At 41.4% G+C, this 27,567-nt stretch overlaps 3 protein-coding genes across 4 annotated transcripts in view; 2 read left to right on the top strand and 1 right to left on the bottom strand.

The window, feature by feature from the left end:
- The window catches only part of LOC146712584 (protein NLRC3-like), a 45,711-nt gene that overhangs the window by 4,684 nt on the left and 13,460 nt on the right, over positions 1 to 27,567 (top strand). Inside the window, exons 2-6 of the mRNA XM_085452090.1 lie at positions 18,262 to 18,388; positions 18,473 to 18,556; positions 20,916 to 20,982; positions 24,916 to 25,144; positions 25,269 to 27,078. Of these exons, the coding sequence (XP_085308216.1) occupies positions 18,300 to 18,388; positions 18,473 to 18,556; positions 20,916 to 20,982; positions 24,916 to 25,144; positions 25,269 to 27,078 (2,279 nt within the window). The 5' untranslated portion in view covers positions 18,262 to 18,299. The remainder of the gene's footprint in view (positions 1 to 18,261; positions 18,389 to 18,472; positions 18,557 to 20,915; positions 20,983 to 24,915; positions 25,145 to 25,268; positions 27,079 to 27,567) is intronic.
- LOC146712586 (uncharacterized) lies at positions 4,537 to 10,606 on the top strand. Of its 2 annotated transcripts, XM_085452102.1 has the most exons (14): positions 4,537 to 4,616; positions 5,735 to 5,880; positions 5,990 to 6,221; positions 6,315 to 6,390; positions 6,472 to 6,749; positions 6,881 to 6,958; positions 7,046 to 7,122; positions 7,218 to 7,283; positions 7,369 to 7,574; positions 8,367 to 8,704; positions 8,781 to 8,884; positions 8,974 to 9,118; positions 9,934 to 10,054; positions 10,223 to 10,606. In XM_085452102.1, exons 1-14 carry the CDS (start codon positions 4,575 to 4,577, stop codon positions 10,525 to 10,527), a joined length of 2,214 nt encoding a protein of 737 aa, XP_085308228.1. In that variant the 5' UTR covers positions 4,537 to 4,574; the 3' UTR covers positions 10,528 to 10,606. The 2 variants fall into 2 exon arrangements, with proteins under 2 accessions (XP_085308228.1, XP_085308227.1); XM_085452101.1 differs by having other exon boundaries at positions 6,315 to 6,749.
- LOC146712585 (uncharacterized) lies at positions 10,571 to 15,118 on the bottom strand. Its single transcript, XM_085452154.1, has 7 exons — positions 14,342 to 15,118; positions 13,423 to 14,093; positions 13,285 to 13,330; positions 12,780 to 12,871; positions 12,309 to 12,419; positions 11,911 to 12,187; positions 10,571 to 11,059 (listed from the first exon to the last, which is right to left on the bottom strand). Exons 1-7 carry the CDS (start codon positions 14,381 to 14,383, stop codon positions 10,850 to 10,852), a joined length of 1,449 nt encoding a protein of 482 aa, XP_085308280.1. The 5' UTR covers positions 14,384 to 15,118; the 3' UTR covers positions 10,571 to 10,849.

Here is a 27,567-nt window from a genome sequence, read left to right as displayed (position 1 = left end):
TGGAATGATTTTCCGTTGATGTCTGGCTACTTCACTTACTGTTATTAAATCTAATTTAAAAACACATTTACTCCTCACCTTTAACCCAGTGTTTCACTATAATATAGTCAAATAAACCATGTCTGCCTGATCGGGACTACAAACACTGTAAAAAAACAAAACTTTTTTATGATTTTTTTAATGGCACCATGGAAACAAGTTTATATCTCTCTATGTTCATTTTGGGAGGTTCACAGTATATAACAGTAATGTAACAGTTTAATGTTATTTCTGCACAACTGCTTGAACACAAAAGCTGAGAATCTGCTCTTTCAAAACTGCATTACTGTGTAAAATTATATATTAACTGAACTGAATTAAATAAAGTAAAAAAAATTAAAAGTTGTTTATGGCAGTAAAAACTTCACCGTTATGCACTTGAGAAAAGTCATGTGAAACTTAGACTGGAAAGTTTGCTGTGTGCTGCATTCAGGAGCAGCATGGAAACGTCCACGTTTACAGCTGTTCTTCAGACCTTAGGAACTGTTTAGACCACTTTGAATGTCGCCCATTAAAAGTATGTTCTTTTACCAAGTTATCCTGAGATAATAAATCAGAGTCATTTTCAGGAGACTTTATTGATAATTATGAATTTGTAGAAAGACACAAAGTCATGCCATTTTGTGATGACAGATTAAACTTGTCTAATTTCACTTTCTTCATCTTAGTGGGTTCATTTTATTAACAAAGTAAAACAGAAACTCATCTAAAAATCTACCTCCTCCCACTTGTCCACCTTCAGGTGGAGTCCCGCATCCTTCCAGGTAGAAGCAACACCCAACAATACACTTACTCTGACTCAGTCTGAGCAGTCAGACGACATATTTTAGGAGTGAACAAATGAAAGTTTTAGTGCGGAAACACACAGAGATCAGTCTGATCTGATTGATTTCAATCCAGAGTCATTTTCCTGCCTCCATCAGTGTATGGAGGAGGTGGAGAGGAAATGCTGGTCCACAGTAATGCTGTCAAACTGTCTGGTGATATGCATCAACAGCTGTTCGGTATCCGGGTTGAGGGAGGCCAGGGAGCTGAACTATTTATTATAGATATATAATAAAGACAAGTTGTGTGAAGTGCTTTGAGAGGTCAAGTAGAGTAACAAAGCTCTGTATAAGAAACAGTCCATTTATAATGTTGAGAAGAAGGAAGTACTATAAATTAAAAAAAATCTTAATGAGCATATTTTCAAAATGTTTTAAAGAAGCTGTTGTATAAAATCCTGATCATTTGTACTACAATAATTTATATTTCTGGATAATAATGCTTAATAACAGTTATCAATATCTTAATTTGAGCTAAAGTGCAGATGTCGGTGTCTGTATCTCAGTGTGAAACAGGAAAGCAAACAGTTTAGAACAAAGACATATTTGTTGAAATGTATCAAAGTCAAAGTCAACTTTATTGTCAATTCTGCCACATGTACAGGACATACAGAGAATAGAAACTACGTTACTCTCAATCCCTAGATAAAATAGCAAATGAACATTTAAATATGAGAGTGATTAAAAATGCAAGTAAAATAATTAAAAAGTAAAAATTTAAATAAATAAATACAATACAATTTTACATATTACAAGAAAGCTATACAATATACAATAGAATGGGTAAATGACATTGAGTGTAAACCAGGCAGAGTAGTGCCTGAGATTTGGTAATGTACGGTAAGAGATAGTGTAACAACAAAGTCTTATGAGGTAATGGCAGTCCAATGCTCCACAAAGGACTGGTAACTGGTGCAGGCCAGTGAGTGAGTCAGAGAGTGTGTGTGTTTGTGTGTGTGTGACAGAGTTCAGTGAGACCGTGGAGGAGAGAGGGGAGAGGGGGCAGAATCGGGAGGGAGTTAAGCTTCCTGACAGCCTGATGGATGAAGCTGTCCTTCAGCCTGCTGGTCCTGGCCTGGAGACTCCGCAGTCTCCTCCCTGACGGCAGCAGCTTGAAGAAGCTTTGCATTGGGTGCGTGGGATCAGCCACTATGCAAAGGGCTTTTTTAGTGAGACGGGTGCTGTAAATGTCCTGGAGGGAGGGGAGAGAGACACCAATGATCCTCTCTGCAGCCCTCACTATGCGTTGGAGGGTTCTATGGCAGGACGCATTGCAGGCTCCAAACCACACAGTGATGCAGCTCGACAGGATGCTCTCGATGGTGCCTCTGTAGAAAGTGTACATGATGGGGGCTGGTGCTCCTGCTCTTCTTAGTTTGCGGAGAAAGAAGAGACGCTGCTGTGATTTCTTGGCCAGTGCTGTGGTGTTGTACGTCCAGGAGAGATCCTCTGTGATGTGCACACCCAAGAACTTGGTGCTGCTCACTCTCTCCACAGACGCTCCGTCAATGGTCAGAGGAGCATGTTGGGTGTGCATTCTCCTGAAGTCCACAACAATCTCCTTCGTCTTCTCCACATTCAGAGAGAGATTGTTGTCAGCACACCACGTGGCCAGGCGTCTCACCTCACTTCTGTAGTCGGTCTCATCCCTGTTGCTAATGAGACCCACCACCGTTGTGTCATCCGCAAACTTGATGAAGAGGTTGGAGCTGTATGATGGAGTGCAGTCATGGGTCAGCAGAGTGAAGAGGAGGGGGCTCAGCACACATCCCTGCGGGGCCCCCGTGTTTAAAATGATGGTGCTGGATGTATTACTGCCGACCCGTACTGCTTGAGGTCTTCCGGTGAGGAAATCCAACAGCCAGTTGCACAGTGAGGTGTTGAGCCCCAGCTGGACCAGTTTTTGAGTGAGCTGTTGGGGGATTATAGTGTTGAATGCTGAACTGAAATCTATGAACAGCATTCGAACATATGAGTCTTTTTTGTCCAGGTGTGTGAGTGCCGAGTGGAGTGCAGCCTGGATGAGTGATATGTTGAAGATGTCTGTGAAGACATCAGTGAGTTCCACTGCACAGTCTCTCAGTACACGACCAGGAATGTTGACAGGACCCGGAGCTTTACGTGCATTGATCCTGCTGAGGGATCTCCTCACGCTGTCCGGGGACAGAGTCATCACCTGGTCACCAGGAGGGGGTGGGGTCTTCTGTGCAGTGGTGCTGTTTTGGACTTCAAAGCGAGCAAAGAAAGTGTTCAGCTCGTTCAGCAGGGGGATAGTGCTATCACAGGTCTGTGGTGGGGGCTTGTAATCTGTGATGGTCTGAATGCCCCGCCACAGGCTCCGTGAGTCTCTGCTGTCTTTGAAGTGATGGGATATTTTCCTGGAGTACTGTCTCTTAGCCTCTCTGATGCCACGGGAAAGGTTGGCCCTAGCTGTCCTCAGGCTTGCCTCGTCTCCATCTCTGAAGGCAACATTCCGAGCTTTCAGCAGCCTGTAGACCTCTCCTGTCATCCATGGTTTTTGATTGGCCCGGACAGTTATGGTTTTTGTGACTGTTACATCCTCAATACACTTGTTGATGTAGGCAGTAACAGTCTCTGCGTACTCCTGGAGGTCAGTGGTGTTGTTATAGGTGGCAGCCTGCTTAAACATGTTCCAGTCTGTGGTGTTGAAGCAGTCCTGTAAAGCCTCTGAAGACCCTTCTGGCCACACTTTTATCTGCTTACGAACCAGTTTGGTAACTTTAACGAGCGGTCTGTAGGCAGGCATTAGCATGACAGTGATATGGTCTGAGGCGCCAAGGTAGGGGAGGGGAAAAGCTTTGTAAGCTCCTCTCTGGGTGGTGTAAACAAAGTCCAGTGTGTTGTTTCCCCTTGTTGGAAAGTCAATGTGTTGTTGTATTTTTGGAAACACGCACTTTAAGTCTGCATGATTGAAATCCCCAGCCAGGATGAGAAAAGAATCAGGATGGGTATGGAGTTAAATCAGGGCCATAATGTTTGTGTAGTTAAAAGAAAAATTTGAAATCGAAAATATGTAAACTGAAAGCAAAAGTCACATTTTTAGAGTGAACTTTGAAAAAGAAAGAGTTGGATTTAAAATAAAATCAAACGTTTTGAATATTTGTATTATTTCTATGAGTAAACTTTATTTAAAAATTTTCAGTAATCTTCTTTTCATTATTATTATTTTTAAAAAATCTATTCAGTCTCAGATTACATTTTTTCAGATTCAGATCTTTTAAATTAATGTACAAAAAAAAATTCTTCAGGTTCGGATTTTTCTCTCAGCTTCAATTTTTTTTTTTCACTTTCAGATCTCTATTTTTCAGTTACAGACTTTTGGCCCTGTTTTGGCCTGGTGGGCGTGGCTACACAGAGAGGGGCGGGGAATCATGAGTGACAGCAGACCGCTGCAGGGTCAAGATGGTCCATTCTTCATGTTGCCTTCAGGAAACCTGGGAATGAACATAATTTATCAAACACCTCCTGCACTGTATTATTTGATAATGTTTAGAAAACATGTCATGCGTAACTGCTAAAACTCAGTTACTGAAGCTCTTTCAAGCAGTAATGTGTACAAATTACGCCGTAACTGATCAATTATGAGACGTTTTCCCAGCCACTACGTGAGAAGTGGTCATTTCCCATGCTCTCAAAGAAGCGCGCATTGTATCGAGTGGGGGCTGCTGTTAACTTGTCCCTCAGTGAACGATGGCGTCGTCTTCCAACAACACTGTTGGCGCGAACAATCAGGTGAGTGTTTAAGTTTGGAACAATTACACTGCAGTCTGTGAATACTACGAATTTAAGAAGTGGCTATTGTTACGGTTAATTTTTCGGCTATTCTGTTTTTTTATTTTATAACGTTTTTTGCTGAAATGCTAGCTCAACTGAAACGCCTCGCTATCATTTTCTGCTGAAACTTACTTCGAAAGGTAAAGTAATATTAACAATTTGATCCTTCCCCAAAAATATGGAAAAATTTTTAAAAGACTCCATAACTAATCGGGCTTGGGATGCAGTCTTCATCACCTGGGCAACGGCAATGTTGCAAGACTCTCATCCATCCATTATCTGGTTCCGGTTTCTCTGATGTACTGTTTGTTTCTATGGTTTATTTACATTTCTTACACAATTAACATGGCTCCCACATACCAGAATTCAAAGCGTAATGCCAAGCCCTATATACTTACATTTATTGTTAATACAATTAATTTTTTTGATGATATGTCAACATGTTATTTGCAATTATTACTTTAGAGCATGTGAAAACAGCACTGGTGATTCACTGGTCATCACATAGAAAATGAAAGGCCATTAAAAACAAGAATTAATTAAGTGGAAGCAAACATTCTTGAGTGTCTCCCAGATTTTTGTTTGTGCTAGCATTATACACTATCATGCTGATGCATACTTATTTATGTTTAACTAGGGATGCACCGATACCACTTTTTTGGAAAACGAGTACGGGTACGAGTACTTGCATTTCAGTACACGCTGATGCCGATACCGAGTACTTAATAAAAACATGATTTAAATGTACAAGTTACAGTCACATAGTCATATGATTTTACATTAAAACAAGGGACTATTATGGAATTTAGAACTTTTATTTAAAATGAAAACTAAAGCATGTTGTATGTAACATATTATAGAATAACTAATTATTTAGAGAAAAACGTGATTAACCTCTCACACGACGCTCAAACATAGACATTTCTCAAACCATGGTATCGGGGGAGTTTTAACGAGTACTTTAGAAAATCTGGTTTCGAGGCCGATACCGGTATCGGTGCATCCCTATGTTTAACATATTTGATCATTTCTGTTATGTTTTACCTATTAATTTTTTTTATATATGTGTTTTTTAGAATGTGAACTACAATTCTAAAGTGGAAGCTGCTGCACAGAATCTTATTACTGTGCTCACTCAGAATCTTTCTCAGGGACAACACCAGGCAGCACAGGGAGTAAGGCAGGAACAGGGACCTCCCTCTGTAGATCAAGAGATGGCAAGGTTTTAAATTAAATATGAAAATAAATTACCGGTATTTAAAAAGTTTTTAACCTTTTTGGTGTGTTATAACTGTGCTGTCATTTTCATGTATTTTTCTAATTCCGTTCAGATCTTTCCCTGGTTTCTTTGGAAAAAAAAGTTTTCTTGGAAAACGAAAGATGCATAATCCAAGGATCCCTGTGACACCACCTTTTAAATCATGGAAGCCTTTCAGTTTCTATGTATACTTGCTGAACTGTAATGCAGAAACAACACCTACCTCCTCTGAGGAATTTCAGCTTGCACAGGCAGGACTGGGTAAAAGACATCTCACAATGTCCAGGGACATGAACCATGAAGAGGTTAAAGCACTAAATATATAGATTTTCAGACTTATATGTCTCTGTAAAGATCATCAAGTCTGCAGGCATCACAATATTGATCTTCTTCTGCAGTTATTTGGACTTCTTCAAAGTGAATATCCTAAAATGCAGGGTCTGACTGGAGGATGGTTGCTCTACAAGGCTACAGGTAGGGGTAACAAATGTTTATTACATGACAGTCCCATAATTTGCACCTATGTGAACTACATCTGGGCTCTACTTTTTTCAGGTGGTCAGGGTAAAAGGAAACTGACACTGGTCCCTCCTGATTCTGAAGGTTACACAGGGACCCTAATACGCAGTATGACAGGAAATGGGAAAAACTTGCTGTATATAGTACCTTTACAGCAAGAATTTGACCTTACTCCGTTACCTCCTGATGCAGTTGAATTTAAAAATATGCCCAAAGCACAATGCCAAAGATGCAAAGTAAGTCTGCCATTGCATATTTTGGCTCTTCATGTGCAGGAGTGCACAGAGTCTGGGTCTTCAGCTGAGGACACAGAGGTACATACATCTTAGAACAATATATGCATTTATTTTAATGAAATTGCATTGCATTGAAATGGCAATAAAAAAATTGTCCCACTTTTTTTTTATCTTAATCATCAATGTTATATGTCTATTAATTATGATAGGCATGTCAAACCGAAGTCCAAATAGTGTCCGTGCAGCCTTCTGAAGAGCACACCGACACAGAGGAATTGGATGAAGAAGTAATATCTTAATAGAAATGAGTATAGACCATTAACATAACTACAATGGAATTCTATTCAATATTTTAACTCTCATTTCTGTTTTAGAAACTTCAGTGTCCTATCTGTAACTTGAAATTTGAACCTTATTTCCTTGAAATCCATGCAAGCACATGTGGAGAAAGGTAGTTGAAAAAGCAGGGCTTTTAAAATTACAAATAGGATATAACATCTTGAGAATTTCCCATTGACACACCAACTTTTTCTTTATTTTTATTAGAAGCAAAAATGTAATAGACATGGATGAAATTGAGGAGAACATAGTACAAGAGGACCATATGAAAAGGTAAAAAACATCACACAGACAGATGACTATTAATACTCTGAACTGAATAAAGAGTGTTTATTCTTTCATTTATGGATTTTTTTAGTGTCGACGATGTGTTGGATGCGATTTGTCAAAGAGTTGATGTGGAGAAGCAGTTCAGCATCCTTATTTCAAGAACAAACATTCTGGAGAGAGGCCTTCTGCAGTGGCAACGTCAAAAAAAAAATTCACCCACTGCCATGTTGAAGGTGTCCTTCTTTGGGGAAGCAGGAATCGACACTGGTGCCCTTCGAAAAGAATTTCTCACAGGTGAACTTAAAGAGATCAATTACTTTTCCGTTCGTATTATTTATGTTGAAGAAATGACCAATCCCTAAATTTTATACTTCTGTAATATATATATTATCTTCTAAGTGAACTCTGCTCCAGTTGTGTTGTAAATATGACTATATTTCTCCTTTACTAAACTATACATCAATCATGTTTATAATTTGGGATGGACTGATATGAAAGTTCTTGGCCGAAACCAAAAATGAGAAAACCAAGGTCGAAAACCAAAACATCGGTAACACAGGGAAAATAGTCTTTTTTTATAACCATAGCATGGCTGTGATGTGACTATGTTGTGTTATGAGCTTACTGGTTTGGTGTTGATAAAAGGTGTCAATATTATTGTCTCAAGTACACCTTTCTGTATACTATGATTTATTTTTTGAATCATCCATCCATCCATTTTCTTGGCCGCTTATCCCTTGTGGGGTCACGGGGAGTGCTGGTGCCTATCTCAAGCGGTCACAGGGCGAGAGGTGGGGTACAACCTGGATGGGTCACCAGTCCATCGCAGGGCATCTTTTTTGAATCAATATTTTCATTTTGAATGGAATTTTTACATATCTGGAACAGATGTATGATGTTCCTTCAGTACATCTGTCATGTTAAGCCTTCAAAATCAGTGAGACACATTATGATATATATATATATATGTATATATCAGTATTGCCTCAAATGAAAAAAATACTGTGATATGAAAAAAATCTTATTTCACCCAGCTCTAAATGAATGTTTTACATCCGATAATTCATAACTTCCTTCTCTCAATAGAAATGGTCGCCGGAATCGAGACTCGTTTCTTTGAAGGACCACCACACCAAAAAAGTCCACGCTATTCCCTTACTGACTTTGACAGTGGACTCTTCAGGCATGTTTGTTTTAAAGAAAGTGAAAACTGTCATGTTTTACACTATAAGCAATACACTCATGCTGTTTGTATAAGTAGGACTGTTGGTGAGATTCTGGCCGTCAGTTTGGCACAAGGAGGTCCTGCACCTACATTTTTCAGCCAGTGGGCTTACAGTTACCTCTGCAATGGGCAGATCAACCCAACACAGCTGGATAAAAATACAGTGGCAGATTCACAGTTGCGGTTACTGATTGACCAGGTGCTGTATAACTAGTAAAAATATTGCCTTATTACACATTGCAGCTATATAATTTCATCTGTTAAATTACTTTTAGGTGGAATCTTCAACTGAGCAGTCACTTCAGGGCCTTACTGATGAGATTTTAAACTGTGGATTCACTGGAGCCATCTCGGTTCAAAACAAGGAACCGATTGTCCGGTATGCTGTGACATGTTTTCATTTTTCCATATGAATGTAAGAAAAATAGCATCTGAAGATGTTGTTTAATCTCTTTTTTGTACCCACAGAGCCATTACACTCCATGCTGTGCTTAGATTGCAGCCAATGTTGGAACAACTCAAGGAGGGTTTGCAGCTGTATGGCCTCCACCTGCTGATTAAGCAATACCCAGAAATCTGCCAGCCTCTCTTCGTCCTTGGGGGAGATGTGAAAGTGAGTACAAACTTATTTTCAGTTTTACATGTATGTATGACATACATTTACACATTTTGTTACCTTACAGACACAAATATGAATCTATTTTATTTGAACTCTAAATGAAACACCTACACAAAGCGGTGTACATTAGAGAAGTGGAACAAAAATCATACATGATGCTAAATATTTATTACAAATAAATAACTGAAAAGTGTGGTGTGTGTAATTATTCAGCCCCCTTTGGTCTCAGTGTAGTGAGTTGCACATAGACATTTCCTCATGATTGCTAAACATACAGTAAAGCCAGGGCAACAATAGAAAAACAAAACATTTCCATGTGTTAGAACGGCCCAGTCAATGTCCAGATCTAAATCCAATCCAGAATCTGTGGCAAGATCTGAAAACTGCTGTTCACAAACGCTGTCTATCTAATCTGACTGAGCTGGAGCAGTTTGGCAAAGAAGAATGGGCAAGAATGTCAGTCTGTAGATGTGCAAAGCAGGTAGAAAAATACCCTAAAAGACTGGGAGCTGTAATTGCAGCAAAAGGTGTTCCTAAAAAGTATTGACTGAGGGGGCTGAATAATTACACACACCACACTTTTCAGTTATTTATTGTTAAAAAAAAAAAGGTTTGGAATCATGGATGAATTTTGTTACAATTCTCTATTGTTTACCACTTTTTATTGGTCTTTTATGTTGAATTCCAATAAAATATATTCATGTTTGTGGCTATAATGTGACAAACTGTGGAAAAGTTCTAGGGCCCGAATACTGCAGCCCTGAAGTAATCAAGCCGCTGGGTTGCTTTGCTTTCTAATATCATCATAGGTTACTGCCGAGTTTGTCATGGCGTCCATTCACCCTCAGCTGAGTGAGAAGGGAACCTCCAAGCATCAGGTTGAGCTGGACCTGGTTAACTTCATTCAGGACTTGCTTTATGAGTCAGAAGGTAAATGGTTATTTTTGTCTAGTTTATAGTTGTCACATTCCAAAATTATATTCTAAGGTTTTTGTGACAAAAGTTAGACTTGTATCGAATTCAAATATTTAGATATTTTTTTTGTCCAAAAGGCCAGGGTTCTTCAAAACGTCTTAAAATTCACTCTTATCCTAACAGAAGGTCAAGAACATGTAGCTGACGAAGATGGCCCAAGATCTATCACACCTGCCAGGTTTCTGCAATGGATCACCGGTCAAGGCCATGTTCCTCTCCTGCCCTCAGAAAAGAAGGACTTTGCTGTGGTGGTAAAATTTAATCACAATTGTGAAGCTGACTTTGGAAATCACAGCATCTGCTATCCTGTTGTGTCATCCTGTGCTAAGACCATTGTCCTGCCTGTGAAACATATGAAGTCCTTTAGTCAATTCAGACTGGTTCTGCTGGAGGCTTTTCATCTTGGCCAGGAATTTAACAATGTGTAAAGCATAGCATTGTCTATCAATAGTTTTGAGGTGTAACTCAAAATGCTGCTCCTTCCATTTAATGTTCAGGAAGCACATTTCAAATTTGGAGATTGACAGCCAGAGTTCTTTAATGAGTGGCATGAAGCACACAAAAACATACAGGTTTACTGTTGAAAATATGTGACAGAGACAAAAAAAAAGTAGTTTGTAATTTGATGTTTGAGTGTTCACATAAAAATTTCCTGGCAGGTTCATTTTACATGTATATCACATCAAATAAAAGTCTGAGCTATTCATGAACCTTCTCTGGGTTGAAAATTCAAAATAAAGATGTTGCCGCCTAGGAACGGTGAGTTAGTACAAAGTTAAGTACATCCAAATAAATGTCTCGGCCATGTGACTGAGAGGGCCTTGTTACATTGACAGTGTCTCTTAGTCTTGCCATGTCCTCCTCAGATAGAGGACATTCAACAGATGGAAGAATTACTCCAGGATTGCTCCCATCCAGCTCACCAATAGAGTTGACATCCAAGTACGCATCCTCGATTTCCTGTGACGATTTAAAAAAAAAAAAAAAAAAATTTCAAATGACTATTCAAAAACAGTGTTGGGAAAATTAAGACAAACAGTCAGCTCCAAAAATATTGCAACATGGGAATTCTACTTTTGGCTCTATATGCCACGCAATGGATTTGAAATGAAACTAACACGATTGGCTATAACTGCAGAGGTATTTGAACTGCTTTCATATGTGCCTTCCACTTAAGGGACCAAAAGTAATGGAACAATTGGCTTCTCTGATGTTCCATGGCCAGGGATGTGATATTCTTGTATTTAGTGAAGCAACTCCTGACAAAAACAGCAGGATAAATTTTGAAGTGTTTTGGGCAATATATCTGCTCATATTCAGCCAAATGCTTCGAAACTCATGAGGCAGCACTTGATGGTCCAGATGGACAATCACTTAAAGCATTCTGCAGAAAAAAAAAATAGTTAAAAGAAGTGGAATGTTATGCAGTGGCCACGTCAATCACTTGACCTGAATCTGACGGAGCAGTGTTTCATTGCTGAAGACAAAATTGAAGGGCAAATGCCTCAATAATAGCTGGAAGTGAAGACAGTTGCAGTAGAGGCCTGACAGAGCATCACCAGGTATGAAGCCCAACATCTGCTGAAGTCTCTGCGATCCAGTTTCAGTTATGATTAATGTTCTGTGTCATTACTTTTGGTAACATGCAGACTGCTGTAACTCCTACAACTTAACTGATTTGGATGCAAATACCCTCAAGTTAAAGCTGATAGTCTGCAGTGACAGCACACCGTGTTTTTTTCAACATCTCCAAGTGCACTTTTTGAAACTTGATTAAAGAGGGATTGTATAATTTAGATTGGTTTTAGTACCTCCACTGTGTCTGGAGTATCAACTGGATTCTGGTGGAGTCCCAGTGTCCACAGTTGTTGTGGGGACAGATTCCTCTCTGTCCTTAGAGGGTGGTTATCCCAACCCTGTCTAAAGACATCCAGATCCCTCTGCAGACGTGGAAGAAATGTATGTTGGGCACAAAACATGTGGACACCATCAGTTGGATCCAGAAGGCCTTCATCCTCGAGGTTGTGAAGGGTTTCATAGTGCACGCTTGAAACAGCCATCCACACATCTCGCCACAAGCGCTCTATTCTGTTCAACATCAAAATATGGCAACGTTTTCAGAATTTTACCCAGAAATTCACTGAATTGAAAAATATATAAGAACATTTTTCTGATTTCCATGGGACATTTATACAAATACTACACATACCTTTGGTTGTGAACGCTCTTGCCTGACAGAAAGCTTCCTCTTCCACAGCCCCGGATGGTGAACATGCATCTTGCTATTCCAACATTTTCCACCCCTTGATCCCCTCGAACTCTGAAACAAAATTAAACATCGACAGTACAATTTGTTTTAAATCTAAAAAAAACATGTCACTCTTAAAATTTATTGCAGCCTTTGTGTTTTTAATACAATTTTACTTTAGACTGGTTATTAGAAGTTTATCGTTTTGGTCATTCAACAGTGTGCAGCTCTGTATAAGCACACCTTTCAAGAATTCTAAATGTTTGAACCATTTAAACAAGTGTATGGGGATTTATAAACAACTGATCATATAGGCTACAGTTTACATATTGCATGTCAAAATAATTACACTGCTAATCAAGGGGGGGGGGGGGGAATCATATTTACACATTTGCACAATCATTGTGAAAATTAATTTTGTGTAGATTTTACCTCAATGGAAAGCCATACTTTTGTACAGCCTCCAAGAAGAAAGCAAGTGCAGTTGATGCTCTGTTGTTGGCAGCAGCACCCAGGTACATGATCTAGAGATGTAAATATCATTAAGTGGAAACTTGGTCAAGTCAAGTTACTATAATTAAAGATAGAAACATGTTTATCAGGTATTGTAGCTTGGTACATTTATTTTATAAGTACAAGAAAAAAAGCAGGCTACATAATTCCCTAGCTGCCATGAGATGTAGCAGTACTTGTAATCAACTATTCACCCAAATGCAAAGGGTAAAAAAAAGAAATCCTTTTAGCAACTTGAAGTATTACTTTACCAAGCATTTATAGTCACCAAATACTGACAAACATAAACAGATTAGGAACATTTTGTTCTACAGAAGGATCTCTATATTACAGTATATGGTAAGTTTTATGGTAGACCAAAACACAAGTATTTCACTTTTCAATTAACAACTCCTTCAGCTCAATTTTGAAAGTGAAAAATCACCTTTCTTGAGTACCCATCTATCCCTCCGAATATCACCAGGCCAAATCTGTAAAAAGAACAACAAAAAACAACAACTAGGGCATTAACAGGTATAAAACATAATTCAGTATTTAGCAGTATTGTCAGACTTCATCCTACCTTATTAGTTTATGGTTTGTGTCTATATGCATCAAGTAAAGAGGACCTTGCACTGAATATGTCCTTCGGACCACAAATCCCAGCCTTGTCATTCTTGAGAAAATACCAGCAGAGTCCACACGGTGCATCGACGAGTACACTCTCTTCCACTGTACATGGTGGCCCATGGCTTGAAGCATCCCTTTCATCATCCTGTATCCAACATGAGGTGTTCTTGTCTTTATAGATCTTACTAAATTGTCCAGCTCTTCATCACTTGTTGTACTGTAGCACTGCTTTATGGAAATGCCATATTCATGCAAACGACGTTTCACTGTCCTCACAGATATTCCAAGAAGTTTTGCAATTTGGGTGATTGATAAGAACATTTCTGTCAGTGTCTGGAGCTGTACAGGCGATACATTGTACTTTGGACGTCCCAGCTGTCCTTCTGACACTGACATCTGCGAGGGTGTTTGTTCATTGACGTCCTCCATATTGAGCACAGTTGACAGCTCTATCAGAGCATTTATAATAGTTTGAGGGATCTCAACCTGATCGGACAAAGATCTTAAAAGGACCATCTCATGGTCGATAACAAACTGCAAATAGTCCACATCGAGGGGTTGTCTGTGCATGACCCGGGAAACTTTATGCAGTAGTCGCTGAAGCATCTCTCTCTTTAGCTGCTCCTAAATTAAATACAAAGAATTTTACGTTACTTAAGTAACTTTGTTGTTCTCCAAGCATACAGATCAACTAGGACGTAAGTTTCAGCAGAAAATGATAGCGAGGCGTTTCAGTTGAGCTAGCATTTCAGCAAAAAACGTTATAAAATAAAAAAACAGAATAGCCGAAAAATTAACCGTAACAATAGCCACTTCTTAAATTCGTAGTATTCACAGACTGCAGTGTAATTGTTCCAAACTTAAACACTCACCTGATTGTTCGCGCCAACAGTGTTGTTGGAAGACGACGCCATCGTTCACTGAGGGACAAGTTAACAGCAGCCCCCACTCGATACAATGCGCGCTTCTTTGAGAGCATGGGAAATGACCACTTCTCACGTAGTGGCTGGGAAAACGTCTCATAATTGATCAGTTACGGCGTAATTTGTACACATTACTGCTTGAAAGAGCTTCAGTAACTGAGTTTTAGCAGTTACGCATGACATGTTTTCTAAACATTATCAAATAATACAGTGCAGGAGGTGTTTGATAAATTATGTTCATTCCCAGGTTTCCTGAAGGCAACATGAAGAATGGACCATCTTGACCCTGCAGCGGTCTGCTGTCACTCATGATTCCCCGCCCCTCTCTGTGTAGCCACGCCCACCAGGCCAAAACAGGGCCAAAAGTCTGTAACTGAAAAATAGAGATCTGAAAGTGAAAAAAAAAAATTGAAGCTGAGAGAAAAATCCGAACCTGAAGAATTTTTTTTTGTACATTAATTTAAAAGATCTGAATCTGAAAAAATGTAATCTGAGACTGAATAGATTTTTTAAAAATAATAATAATGAAAAGAAGATTACTGAAAATTTTTAAATAAAGTTTACTCATAGAAATAATACAAATATTCAAAACGTTTGATTTTATTTTAAATCCAACTCTTTCTTTTTCAAAGTTCACTCTAAAAATGTGACTTTTGCTTTCAGTTTACATATTTTCGATTTCAAATTTTTCTTTTAACTACACAAACATTATGGCCCTGATTTAACTCCATAGATGGGCTGTCTGCTGTTCACTGGATGTGCTGGTACAGTTCATTCAGTGCCTCACTCCTGTTGTTGACATTGGAGGAGGGAGGGATGTACACAGCGCACAGTAGTATGGCTGTATATTCCCTCGGTAGATAGAATGGCCGGCACTTAATAACCATGAACTCCAGCACTGGTGAGCAGTGTTTGCAGACCGCAACAGCATCGCGGCACCAGGCATCATTGATGTAAACACAAAGTCCTCCCCCGCGGGTCTTACCTGCCGCGACGATAAGAGCCGGCTCTTTGACGTGAACGACGAGAGCCGGCTCGTGGGTTTTTTTTTTTCTTTCTCTCACCCTCTGTCTCGCACTTTTTTCCGCTTCACTCTGCACGCGAGCCTTGTGCTTTACGCTGGGCAGAGGGGGGAGGGGCGGTAGTTACACTCAGTAGCACAGGAACAGAGCCAGAGGGAGAGAGCGAGAAAGAGAGCCAGGGACAATAACTTCACATTAGAAAGGTATAGTAATCATCCACAACTATTTTCGGTTGCAGATGATAAAGGATTCAGAAAGTGCGGATTCATGCGGGCCCATATGACAGAGAATGTGCATCTTCTTTTTGTTTTCATATTATAATTTATATTTAATTGTGGTTTGCAGTGTTTTGTGTTGTTTTCACTTTAAATTTGTAAAAGGAAACAGCTGAAAATTTAACTAGTAAAAGTTGAAATGTGAATAGTTGATTTTTGTATTATATGATTTATTTATTACATTTTATGTGGCGTGAATAAATAAAAGTATATTTATAGTGGTCCCTAGAGACAAAGCACATACAAACTTCAAATCACATACGAACTCTGAAGCATGTACAAACTCCAAAACACGTAAAAACACGTACAAACTCCAAAACACGTACAAACTCCAAAACACGTACAAACTCCAAAACACGTAAAAACTCCAAAACACGTAAAAACACGTACAAACTCCGAAGCACGTAAAAACTCCAAAACACGTAAAAACACGTACAAACTCCGAAGCACGTAAAAACTCAGAAGCACATAAAAACTCAAAACACACACAAAAGACAACAGAAGTGCTTCAGGATGTTGGGCGCAGTGTTGAGCTTTTGTTATCTTGTGGCTACACAATCCAGCAAGTACCAACGACCGGATTTGGTGTGTGATAGTAACAGGCAGATGAACTTTTTTTTAAATTATTTGAATATATTTGAGTGTCTGTGTATAAATACACAAACAATACACACATGCTTTCAATTGTGTAATTTAACCCTTTACAGCCGATCGGAGCGGGAACGCTCTGTTTTGCGTAACTATTTTTAAATCCCAGTAGCACTGCAACCACGTAAGCTAGCGCAAAAATTTTTTTTGCATATGAAACCGGAGGAGTTGTACTTACATCATATGCCATCAGCTTGTCCTAGGTCACAGTTTCCTTCCACATAAAGCTTTGCAAAAACTGCATAAAAAGCGCTTGCAGGAACAAAAACATAATATTCCAGAAACACGCTTTGCCGGTCCGATCAGCTGTTCATAACACTTCCTACGTTGGAATAGACATCAGCGCGAACTTTTGCATTTCCGCCATTACCTGCCCGAAACCGGAAGTGACGTCATTTTCGCGGAAATGTAGTCTTTTTTATGATCAGGGCCTCAGGGCCTATACTGCTCTTTTTAAAAGTTATGTTTGACTTTATGACTTTCTGTGTCGTTTCTGGGATGCTTAGGACTCATATTGCACTGCTGGAAATAGTTTATTTTGATGCATATGCTGCTTTTTTGCAAATTTGCAGTATAATATTTATTTTCGTTTTTCCTGCAGTATATAAAATTGGTGTATTTCAAAAATAAAACTATGAAGACACTCAAAATAAATTTCCTGTGGTGGGAAACTATTTTGTGCAACTTTTTTGTATTTACAGTTTTGAGGGATAAGCCTCTTAAATTTCTCTAACTACAAATATATGTTAAAAAAATCAAAAACGCTGTCTATCTTGCGTAGTAACTATTGATATTTATGACTAGGTAGTTTATTGTGATAGTGCTTTTTTTTTTTCTTCTATTTATTATGTTGCTCTTTGTTGTTTGCTGTCTCCTCTGTTTGTTTGTTTTTTCTTTCTCCATACAGGTGACCCAGGAGTTTGGTTTTTTTTTTGTTGTTGTTTGTTGTTTTTTTTCTCTCTTCCCCCCCTTCTCACCGTCTCTTCTCCCCTTTAGTTTTCTTTCTTTCTCTCCCCCTCTTTCTTTCATTCTTTCCCCCTGTCCTATTTAAAAAAAAAAAAAAAAAAAAAATGACAAAGGATGAACTGAAGCTCCGCCATCACGTGATGTCACATGCTGCTGTTTCTGATGTCACTTAAAAAAAAAAAAAAAAAAAAAAAAAAAATCAAAGACGATTTTCAATTTTTTTGTAGTTTATTGCACTTTTTTGCAATTTATGTAATTACTATGCACTTAATGAATACATATTATTAAAATCTGGGCTATAATGGTTGTATTGATGTATAGCAACTTGAAATGCTCCCAAAAATGGCTCCACAGCAGGTAAAAATATAATATAAGCTCTGGCGGACTTGGTTCTATGGTAGGTCTTAAAGGGTTAAGTGATCTAGTAGCTCTGCTTTGGAAGTTCAGTTCATGCTAGAAATGTGTTTTGGAGTTTGTATGTGTTATGTCTCTAGGGGCCACCGCATATATTTATATATAAACATATATAAATAAAACCACTTTTTTTACGTTAGTAATTCCTTTTGTGCATAATTTTATATTATATTGTGAATAATAAATTAATTAAAGCAACAAAACAACCTGAAGAGCCGGTTCGGAGCCGAAAGAGCCGGCTCTTTTTAGTGAGCCGAGCCGAAAGAGCCGGATCTCTAAAAAGAGCCGGAAATCCCATCACTAGAGTGAAACTTCCAGTCACAGTGAATCTGTGTCACAACAAATGCATCGTGTGTGCTTCATGGCTCCATCTAGTGGACTGATATTAGAAGTAGCGCAGCTGATGGCAGCTTACTCTGCCTCACACTGCTGTCTGACTGCATTCAGCTGACACTGAGATGAAGCAGCTGATACTTGGACAGCACACGATGGAACGGAGGATTATAGTTGATGTGCACATGAATGATTTTTGTTTCTTCTGCAGGTGAAGGTAGAAAGTGTGTGTGAGCTGAATTGAGCAGCATGGATCAGTGTGAGGACAGAGAGGAGGGAGCCCCTCCCTCTAAAAGCACTCTGTGTGGGGAACATGAGAGCCAGACCAAAGCTCAGAGGTGAGATGACCATCTCTAACTGTCCATGACTCTTCTCCATGTCACAGCTCAGCACTCACATCACTGCTCCATCATTATTCACAGGAACCAGCCTGGACCTCCACCCAGCTCTGTGTCCTTAGAGAGTCACGCATCTAAACAGGCAGAGCCTCTGTTTGCTACAGAGAGGTGAGCTGTTAGTAATATGAATTCTTTGATTTAACTTATTGATGTTGTTGGTTATAAATTGCAAACATGTCATTCCGTCAATCCCATTCAAACTGTCTCTTTAAAACAAACGTTTGGTTTCTAAACAACCGAAAATCCACTCCAGCAAACAGGAAGTGAAACCCGTAAAAACATTTTGCTCTGACATGATATATAGCAGAAAGTAACACACTCAAAAACGTGCGATTGCCTCTATCTACCTAAAGAGAGGGAGAGGATATATATAATAGCTATAGATATAAATAAATAAATAAATAAAATGAGAAAGCTGCAGAGACTTGTTAATATTGGAAATGGTAACAACATAGAGGAGTTGGCTGATATCCAGAAATCCTACCATTGGCTGGACAAAGCTGGACTGAAAGACAGCACAGAGGCACTAATCATGGCAGCACAAGAACAAGCTCTGAGTACAAGATCCATAGAGGCTGGGGTCTATCACACCAGGCAAGACCCCAGGTGCCGGCTGTGTAAAGGTGCCGCTGAGACAATCCAGCACATAACAGCAGGGTGCAAGATGCATCAAGTGGCCGGCATAGTATACAGAATATATATATATATATATATATATATATATATATATATGTATATAAACACCCAGCACGCCCCTGTGGGCGGTTTATCCTTCAAGCTCGGGTCCTCTACCAGAGGCCTGGGAGCTTGAGGGTCCTGCGCAGTGTCTTAGCTGTTCCCAGGACTGCGCTCTTCTGGACAGAGATCTCCGATGTTATTCCTGGGATCTGCTGGAGCCAATCGCCTAGCTTGGGAGTCACTACACCTAGTGCTCCGATTACCACCGTTACCGTCACCCTCCACATCTTCTCGAGATCTTCTCTGAGCCCCTTGGTATTTCTCCAGCTTCTCGTGTTCCTTCTTTCTGATGTTGCTGTCATTCGGGACCGCTACATCGATCACTACGGCCGTCTTCTCATGTTTATCTACCACCATTATGTCCGGTTGGTTAGCCACCACCATTTTGTCCGTCTGTATCTGGAAGTCCCACAGGATCTTAGCTCAGTCATTCTCCACCACCCTTGGGGGCGTCTCCCATTTTGACCTCGGGACTTCCAGGTTATACTCGGCACAGATGTTCCTGTACACTATGCCGGCCACTTGGTTATGGCGTTCCATGTATGCCTTGCCTGCTAGCATCTTGCACCCTGCTGTTATGTGCTGGATTGTCTCTGGGGCATCTTTACACAGCCTGCACCTAGGGTCTTGCCTGGTGTGATAGACCCCAGCCTCAATGGATCTTGTACTCAGAGCTTGTTCTTGTGCTGCCATGATTAGTGCCTCTGTGCTCTCTTTCAGTCCAGCTTTGTCCAGCCAGACCCTGTTCAGGGAGGTCGCTGTGGTCTGCCCTCAGATCCACTTTCTGCAACTCCGTTAGTTGGCTAACCTCCCTCCGTGCTACTTTGATCTTGCCCTCTAGCCTCCTTCTCCATGGAGGGTACTGCCCTTGTGGCTGTTCAACTTGTAGCCAAGCATCTCACTGATCACTGCTACCGTATTGTAGATCAGCTTGTTAGTGTCGGTAATCGTGGTTGTAGGTATTGTCCGTAGTGCTGCATTAACATCATCTAGCAGACCTTCTGAGGGTACTTCACGTAATCTTGGTAACCGGCTACGGGGATCCAGGTTTCAAGCTTGGCCATTATCCTATTTTTCAGGTCAGTTCCTCTCGCACTCAACGATCCTTCTCCTATCGCACTTGGGGCTATGTACCCAATCTCGGGTGGGGGTGATGATATCTCCCCCCTGACCTGGCGTCCTGACTCCTCCTTGCCGTAGCATTTGTGTTGTACCTCGTCAATCTCTAGCTGTGAGAGCAGTCCCTTCTTTCGAATGTTGGAACACTGAGCTACTAGTTGTTTCGCCGTCATTGTGGATGTTGGGTATCGAAGAATCCATAGGTCCCTCATCCTATTCATGAGGGTGAGGGACTCACCCCTTCCGCCGGGGTTACTTGCGTAGTAGCATTCCAACAATGCCCTGTTTTCGTCTCTTGCCCACCGATGCCTTCTTGTTCCAGTAGCCCACTTTTCGTCAGGGTGCCCTGGTTCCTCAACACCTGACGCGGACCTTGTTGATCTGGGCGACGTCCGAGCTGGCATGCCTTCATATTTATCTGTCTCGCTCATGTCTGCAGTTGGCTTGCTTAGCATAGGGGGTCTAGCCTTATGACCCTTACTGGATACAGATGCCCCAGGCAGGAATCGAACTTGCGAGCCTCTGTTCCAAAGGCGTGTAGTCTAACCAGCAGGCTGCATTTCATGCTGTAAGGTTTTGCTGTATTTAATTCTTCATGACTCCTCCACAGAGAGGGCCAACCGAGCTCATCAGAGATTCCCAGTAGTCAGCTTCAAGCACAACTGGACATATTTCAGGTATGTACATGTACAACATCTACTTTTACATAAATTTTGCTCACAGCTATCTCCATGCTGGGTTCTGGCTCAGAAGGTAGAGCTTTCTGTTGAACAGAATTTTGTGGTCAGATTTGTGTCTCCACTAAACTGCAAATATCGGCAAATCTCAAGCATGTCTCAGTATTTCAGAAAGAAAAGCAAACCATACGCTTTGGCAGCTGGGCAGGCCCAAAAAGAAAAATAAATGGAATAAAATTCCGTTTTATTTAGAAGCGCATTTCAAGATCAAGTACACATTACAAGCAATTAGGTAACAAAATTACAGTATGGCCAATAACACTTGAAATGTCACAGTCCTGGGTCTGTGTCCCAGCGTTTTCTATTTTTTATTGTTAATCTTTGATTTCTTGATGTCTTTGTTTGTTCCTAGGTTTTGGTTCTGTGGTTATATAAAGTCCCTTGAGGCGACTTTTGGTTTAATTTCGCACTATATAAATAAAATTGAATTGAATTGTCAGTATCGGGCCTGTGTTTTCCATGTGTCCCTTTTAGTTCTGTGTCTAATCTGTGTCTTGTGAATTGTTTCTTGTTTCCTGTTTTACTTTGACAGTTCATGTCTGATGTCAGTGTAATCAGTTTTGCTTCCCCTGTGTCATCTTGTCAATTACTCCCAGCTGTGTTCCCCACCTGTTTGTAATCTCCCTGTGTTCTTCTGTTTGTATTTAAGTCATGTCTACTCGTGTATTAGTTGCTGCTCGTTTTTCTGAGGATCATGAGTATGGGAAGTGTGGTGGGGGAGTAAAACCTACATGCTTTCTGGGGATGTGAAGTATTGAGGCAGCAGACGGTTATTCTTTTTTTTTTTTTCTTTTTGCGCCTGTCACGTTTGGTGCTTTTGCCATCAGAATTATTGTCTAAAGGCGAGGAAAGATGCCCAACGGATTTCCTTGACTAAATTGACCATCCCAGTCTTGCCGTAATGGTCTATTTGATTCACCTTTTATTGTTTATTTTATTTATTTTTTTATTTTCACTTGCTAGATATGGGACAGACTTGAATGAGGAAAAAGAAAAGGGAGAAAGGAAGAGGGGAAACAAACAGCGGAGAAGAGGGACAGGGATAAAGGGCAAAAAAACAAAAACCAACTAAATAAGCAGACAAAAAAATACATATATCAATCACCTGGATCACCTGTTGAGAAAGAAAAAGAAAACAAGCAGAAGAAAACGAGAACAATACAATAAACAACATCACGATGATATATTGGAATATAACAGTAAATACTAAATATTAAACATTATTGTGCAGCACATAAGATCGACAGCACACAGTGTGCTTTGAGGTAGGAGCCAAAAAGGGTGCAGTTTGTGTGTGTGAGCACCTGTGTGTACACCTGTGAGCATGGACGCGCTCGTATTTAAAAGGTTCCTTCATGTAATGATCTGCTAGAGGGTGTGGGGGGGCCACAGCCCCGTCCTCCAGGGCATGAAGCAGGTATGGAGGAGATCAAGACTCCAGACATCCAGAGGCCCCCAGAACACAAGAGACCAAGGAAGACCAACAGAGGGGCAGCCGCGCCACTATCCCAGAAAGAGCTGAGGAGATTCCCGGATGAGGGCTCACTCAGCAGCCGCGGAGCAGAAGCCAGGGGCCAACTCCTCCTCCTAGCCCCCCCGCTCCAGCAGGTCGCAGAGAACGGGGGTGAGAGAAGACTCCAAACCTCCCTCCACCCGCTCATTGTAGTGTTGATGCATGTGTGTTCTAAGGTGCAATTAAAACCCAGGAGGGCATGGAGCTACCTGCCAGAGAGCAGCAGGTAAGCGCATAGTCCCTCCTGTTAGCCCTCAATGTCTACGTGTATTTAAAATTGAGAGGTGGGCAACGATGCCAGGGGTGAGGTGTACACCCTGATGGTCTTTTGGAGTCCGTGTAGCTTCCCCACCCTCAAGATCCTATATGTATGTGTTATGAGAGTGTGAGTAATGTGAATGTCTAAGTTGTGAGATAAAATTGAGGCAAAGGAAGCCAGAAGGGGACAGAGGGGGGATGCCTCCCCTGCACCCTGGTGACACACCTTTACCCCAAGGCCCTGCATGTGTGGGTGATTGTGGTGGAGCGGGAAGAGGGAGGCAGGCATCCCCATACACCGCAACCCGCCAGGGAAAGGGGGCCCAGGCCCATCCGGACGGGGGCCCAGAACAGCAGCGCCGCCCAGCCCCACAGAGCCCGGGACAGCCCACCTGACCCCACCACAGAGAAAACTGCTCCCACCCCGTCATCCACTCATCTTCCAGACTGCATAAGACAATAGACACCCAGGCTGAGATCTTCCTCCACCTCTCCAGTATCTCCCCCTCCTGCAGAGAGAGTTCCTGAAGAGAGGAAAGCTCCTGCAAGGTGTAACAACCTCCCCCACCAGTTGAAGAGCCCCCCAGGTGGCTTGATGCACTGGTGGCATGCCAGGGTCAGGCCCCCATACACCCACCCGTCCACAACCCCAGCAACATACCAACCAGGACCCAAGCCCCCGAGGCCCGGCCAGGGCCCCAGCCCAGAGACGGAGCGCCCCCAGAACCTCACTCCCGTCCCAGACCCACCCAGGGGCAGCCAGGCTACCAGGTCAGTAACCCACGTCCATCAGCACAGACCCTCCCCTAGCCCCGCTGCACGCAGCCACGAGGAAACCGTCACCTAAGATCCAGCAGAGCCCCTAACCGGACATGACCGCTACCCCGGGTTGAGCCCCCCAAGGAAGATGCTCCCGGGGAACCCCCCGACGCCCTAAGCCTGTCCCTACCCCCACACCAATCACAACAGCGAAGGTGGGACCAAACTATCACCCCCCACCCCCACTAGGTGATGGAGCTATTCAAAGGAGCCCAGAGCAATTGACCCGATGTGGTGGCAGAGGCTGTATCAAGACTAATGTAATCTAATAGATAATTTCTATATTGGTTAGAATTAAGATTATTTTTATTTTTCCAGTTCATGAGGACTGTTTTCTTGGCTATGCATAGGGCAGTGAAAACCATATGGGCTATATTCTTTTCTGTAGTGACATTATCTAAGCTGCCCAACAAACACACTAAGGGGGAAGTTGGAATGTTACATTTCAGACACTTCGATAAGTCTTCACATATCTCGCGCCAAAACTTCTGAACTGGTGGACAGAACCAAAGAGCGTGGATATAATTGTCCGGTGTATTGGTTTGACATTGTGAGCAGTTGTTGGTAGACGTATAACCCATCTTGAACATCCGATGACCTGTATAGTGCACTCTATGTAGTATTTTGTATTGAATTAATTGAAGACTGGGATTTCTGATTAGATGAAAGGTTTTTAAGCAAATCTGAGAACAGAAGTTTTGGTCTAAGTTAACTGATAAATCCGCTTCGCATTTTGCAATAGGAAGTGATATTGATTCATCTGTTTTAGAAAGCATTCTGTATATTTTGGATAGTAATTTGGGGGTTTTAAGAGTAAGAAATTGAACCTGTCACGGGTAATGGGAAAATACGGACTGAGTCACGGAGCTCTGGATGCGAAGCACACATTTATTATTATTATTTACAGTGCCCAAAAACAGTCTCAAAACACAAAGTGAAGTGCAAAGTCCAACAGTGATCTTCTCCAAACTCCCAGTGGTGTGCAGTTGAGTTTCCAAAGTGATAATCCAAGTGTGTGTTCTCCTCCGATAGCTTAATCCCGCGGGCTCCTTCTCTCCAACCTCCTGTTCCGTATCTCTTCCTCCTTTTTTTTTTTTTTGTCCCGTTTGGATCTATAGCCATCAGTATGATCTTAGAGAGCCAGTGCTGGAATTTAATTGAGGAATCATGTATATTTTACATAATTACATAATTATTCCCAGAAACATAACTCCTCCTATGTTCTTCTTTTCTCTCCTGTGTGAGAAAAGCTTTTGGGTCATTCATAAAATATTCTGCTCCAGATACTGGAGGACAAAATCATCACTTTTGTGAAGAACGAGCTGAAGGAGATCCAGACAAACCTGAGTCCAGATGACCTACAGTCTTTTAAGGATCAATGTGAGGATGAAGATGTATTAAAAGGTGTGGATGAAGAGAAGAGTAAGAGAAGCAGAGAAGCATTTTTGATGATTACAGTGGACCTCCTGAAGAGAATGAAGCAAAATAAGTTCGCTGAGCATTTGCTGAGAAGTGAGAATTATTCTCTAAATATAAAAAATTCAACAATGTCTCAAGAAATAGACATAAATACATTCAAAATATGTGCGTGTGATGAATCTTGGACGTTTTGTGTGTTTGTGTGTGTGTCACTCAGGAATCTGCACTGGGAACTTGAAGTGGTGTCAGCATGACTTTAAATCTGCTCTGAAGAGGAAGTTCCAGTGTGTGTTTGAGGGGATCGCTAAAGCAGGAAACCCAACCCTCCTGAATCAGATCTACACAGAGCTCTACATCACAGAGGGAGGGACTGCAGAGGTCAATGATGAACATGAGGTCAGACAGATTGAAACAGCATCCAGGAAACCAGACAGACCTGAAACAACAATCAGACAAGAAGACATCTTTAAAGCCTCACCTGGAAGAGATGAACCAATCAGAACAGTGCTGACAAAGGGAGTGGCTGGCATTGGGAAAACAGTCTTAACACAGAAATACACCCTGGACTGGGCTGAAGGCAACGCCAACCAGGACATCCAGTTCATATTTCCATTCACTTTCAGAGAGCTGAATGTGCTGAAAGAGGAAAAGTTCAGCTTGGTGGAACTTGTTCATCACTTCTTTACTGAAACCAAAGAAGCAGGAATCTGCAGCTTTGAAGACTTCCAGGTTGTGTTCATCTTTGATGGTCTGGATGAGTGTCGACTTCCTCTGGACTTCCACAAAACTACAATCCTAACTGACCCTAGAAAGTCCACCTCATTGGATGAGCTGCTGATAAACCTCATCAGGGGGAAACTGCTTCCCTCTGCTCACCTCTGGATAACCACACGACCTGCAGCAGCCAATCAGATCCCTCCAGACTGTGTTGGCATGGTTACAGAGGTCAGAGGGTTCACTGACCCACAGAAGGAGGAGTACTTCAGGAAGAGATTCAGAAATGAGGAGCAGGCCAGCAGGATCATCTCCCACATCAAGACATCACGAAACCTTCACATCATGTGCCACATCCCAGTCTTCTGCTGGATCACTGCTACAGTTCTGGAGGATGAGCTGGAAACCAGAGAGGGAGGACAGCTGCCCAAGACCCTGACTGAGATGTACATCCACTTCCTGGTGGTTGAGGCCAAAGTGAAGAAGGTCAAGTATGATGGAGGAGCTGAGACAGATCCACACTGGAGTCCAGAGAGTAGGAAGATGATGGAGTCTCTGGGAAAACTGGCTTTTGATCAGCTGCAGAAAGGAAACCTGATCTTCTATGAATCAGACCTGACAGAGTGTGGCATCGATATCAGAGCAGCCTCAGTGTACTCAGGAGTGTTCACACAGATCTTTAAAGAGGAGAGAGGACTGTACCAGGACAAGGTGTTCTGCTTCATCCATCTGAGTGTTCAGGAGTTTCTGGCTGCTGTTCATGTCCATCTGACCTTCAGCAACTCTGGACTCAATCTGCTGGAAGAACAGCAATTGACTTCCAAGACTTTTAAGCGGAGTAATTCTTTAGAGTGGCTGACTTTATTTCAGAGTGCTGTGAACAAGGCCTTACAGAGTCCAAATGGACACTTGGACTTGTTCCTCCGCTTCCTCCTAGGTCTTTCTCTGCAGACCAATCAGACTCTCCTACGAGGTCTGCTGACACAGACAGGAAGTAGCTCACAGACCAACCAGGAAACAGTCCAGTACATCAAGATGAAACTCAGTGAGAATCTGTCTGCAGAGAAAATCATCAGTCTGTTCCACTGTCTCAATGAACTGAATGATCGTTCTCTAGTGGAGGAGATCCAACAGTCCCTGAGATCAGGAAGTCTTTCCACAGATAAACTGTCTCCTGCTCAGTGGTCAGCTCTGGTCTTCATCTTACTGTTATCAGATAAAGATCTGGATGTGTTTGACCTGAAGAAATACTCTGCTTCAGAGGAGGCTCTTCTGAGGCTGCTGCCAGTGGTCAAAGCCTCTAACAAAGCTCTGTAAGTAAACATGTACACAAAAATGTATATTTATATTAAATTTACAGTATATCTTGTTGATCCAAACCTTTTCAGACAATCGTTTAATATTTCAAGAGTGCAATATTTTTGCAAGCAAAAAATCACATCCTATGCACTAAAACAGCACAAGAGAATTAATTGCTGACATGGTATCTCTCCCTCAGTGTCAGATGCAATGACTGATTGAACCTCGTGTGTGGAAGTCTTTTTATGCTTCACTCTACTATAGTGTTGTCTTTTTACTGCTACTTCAATTTTCACTAACTTATCAAACAGACTATTCCATGCTATCCTTTTTTTGTTCATTAGAAAATGAAACAAGATATTTTTGTGAGAGTATCCTTGGCACAGCAGGTAGCATTTAACATTTTTAAGTTTGGAGAACCGAGAGCTCCTATAGAAAGTCTGTGCAAGGATAAGGCATCCATCTTCAGGCAGAAGAGCTCCAAGTTTTAACCTTTGAGCCAA

This window comes from Copadichromis virginalis, linkage group LG3, assembly GCF_057382275.1.
Source record: "Copadichromis virginalis isolate Kocher_CV1m ecotype Utaka linkage group LG3, C_Virginalis_male_GT1.1, whole genome shotgun sequence".
NCBI classification, from domain to species: Eukaryota; Metazoa; Chordata; class Actinopteri; order Cichliformes; family Cichlidae; genus Copadichromis; species Copadichromis virginalis.
This window is presented reverse-complemented; position numbering and strand designations above follow the sequence as displayed.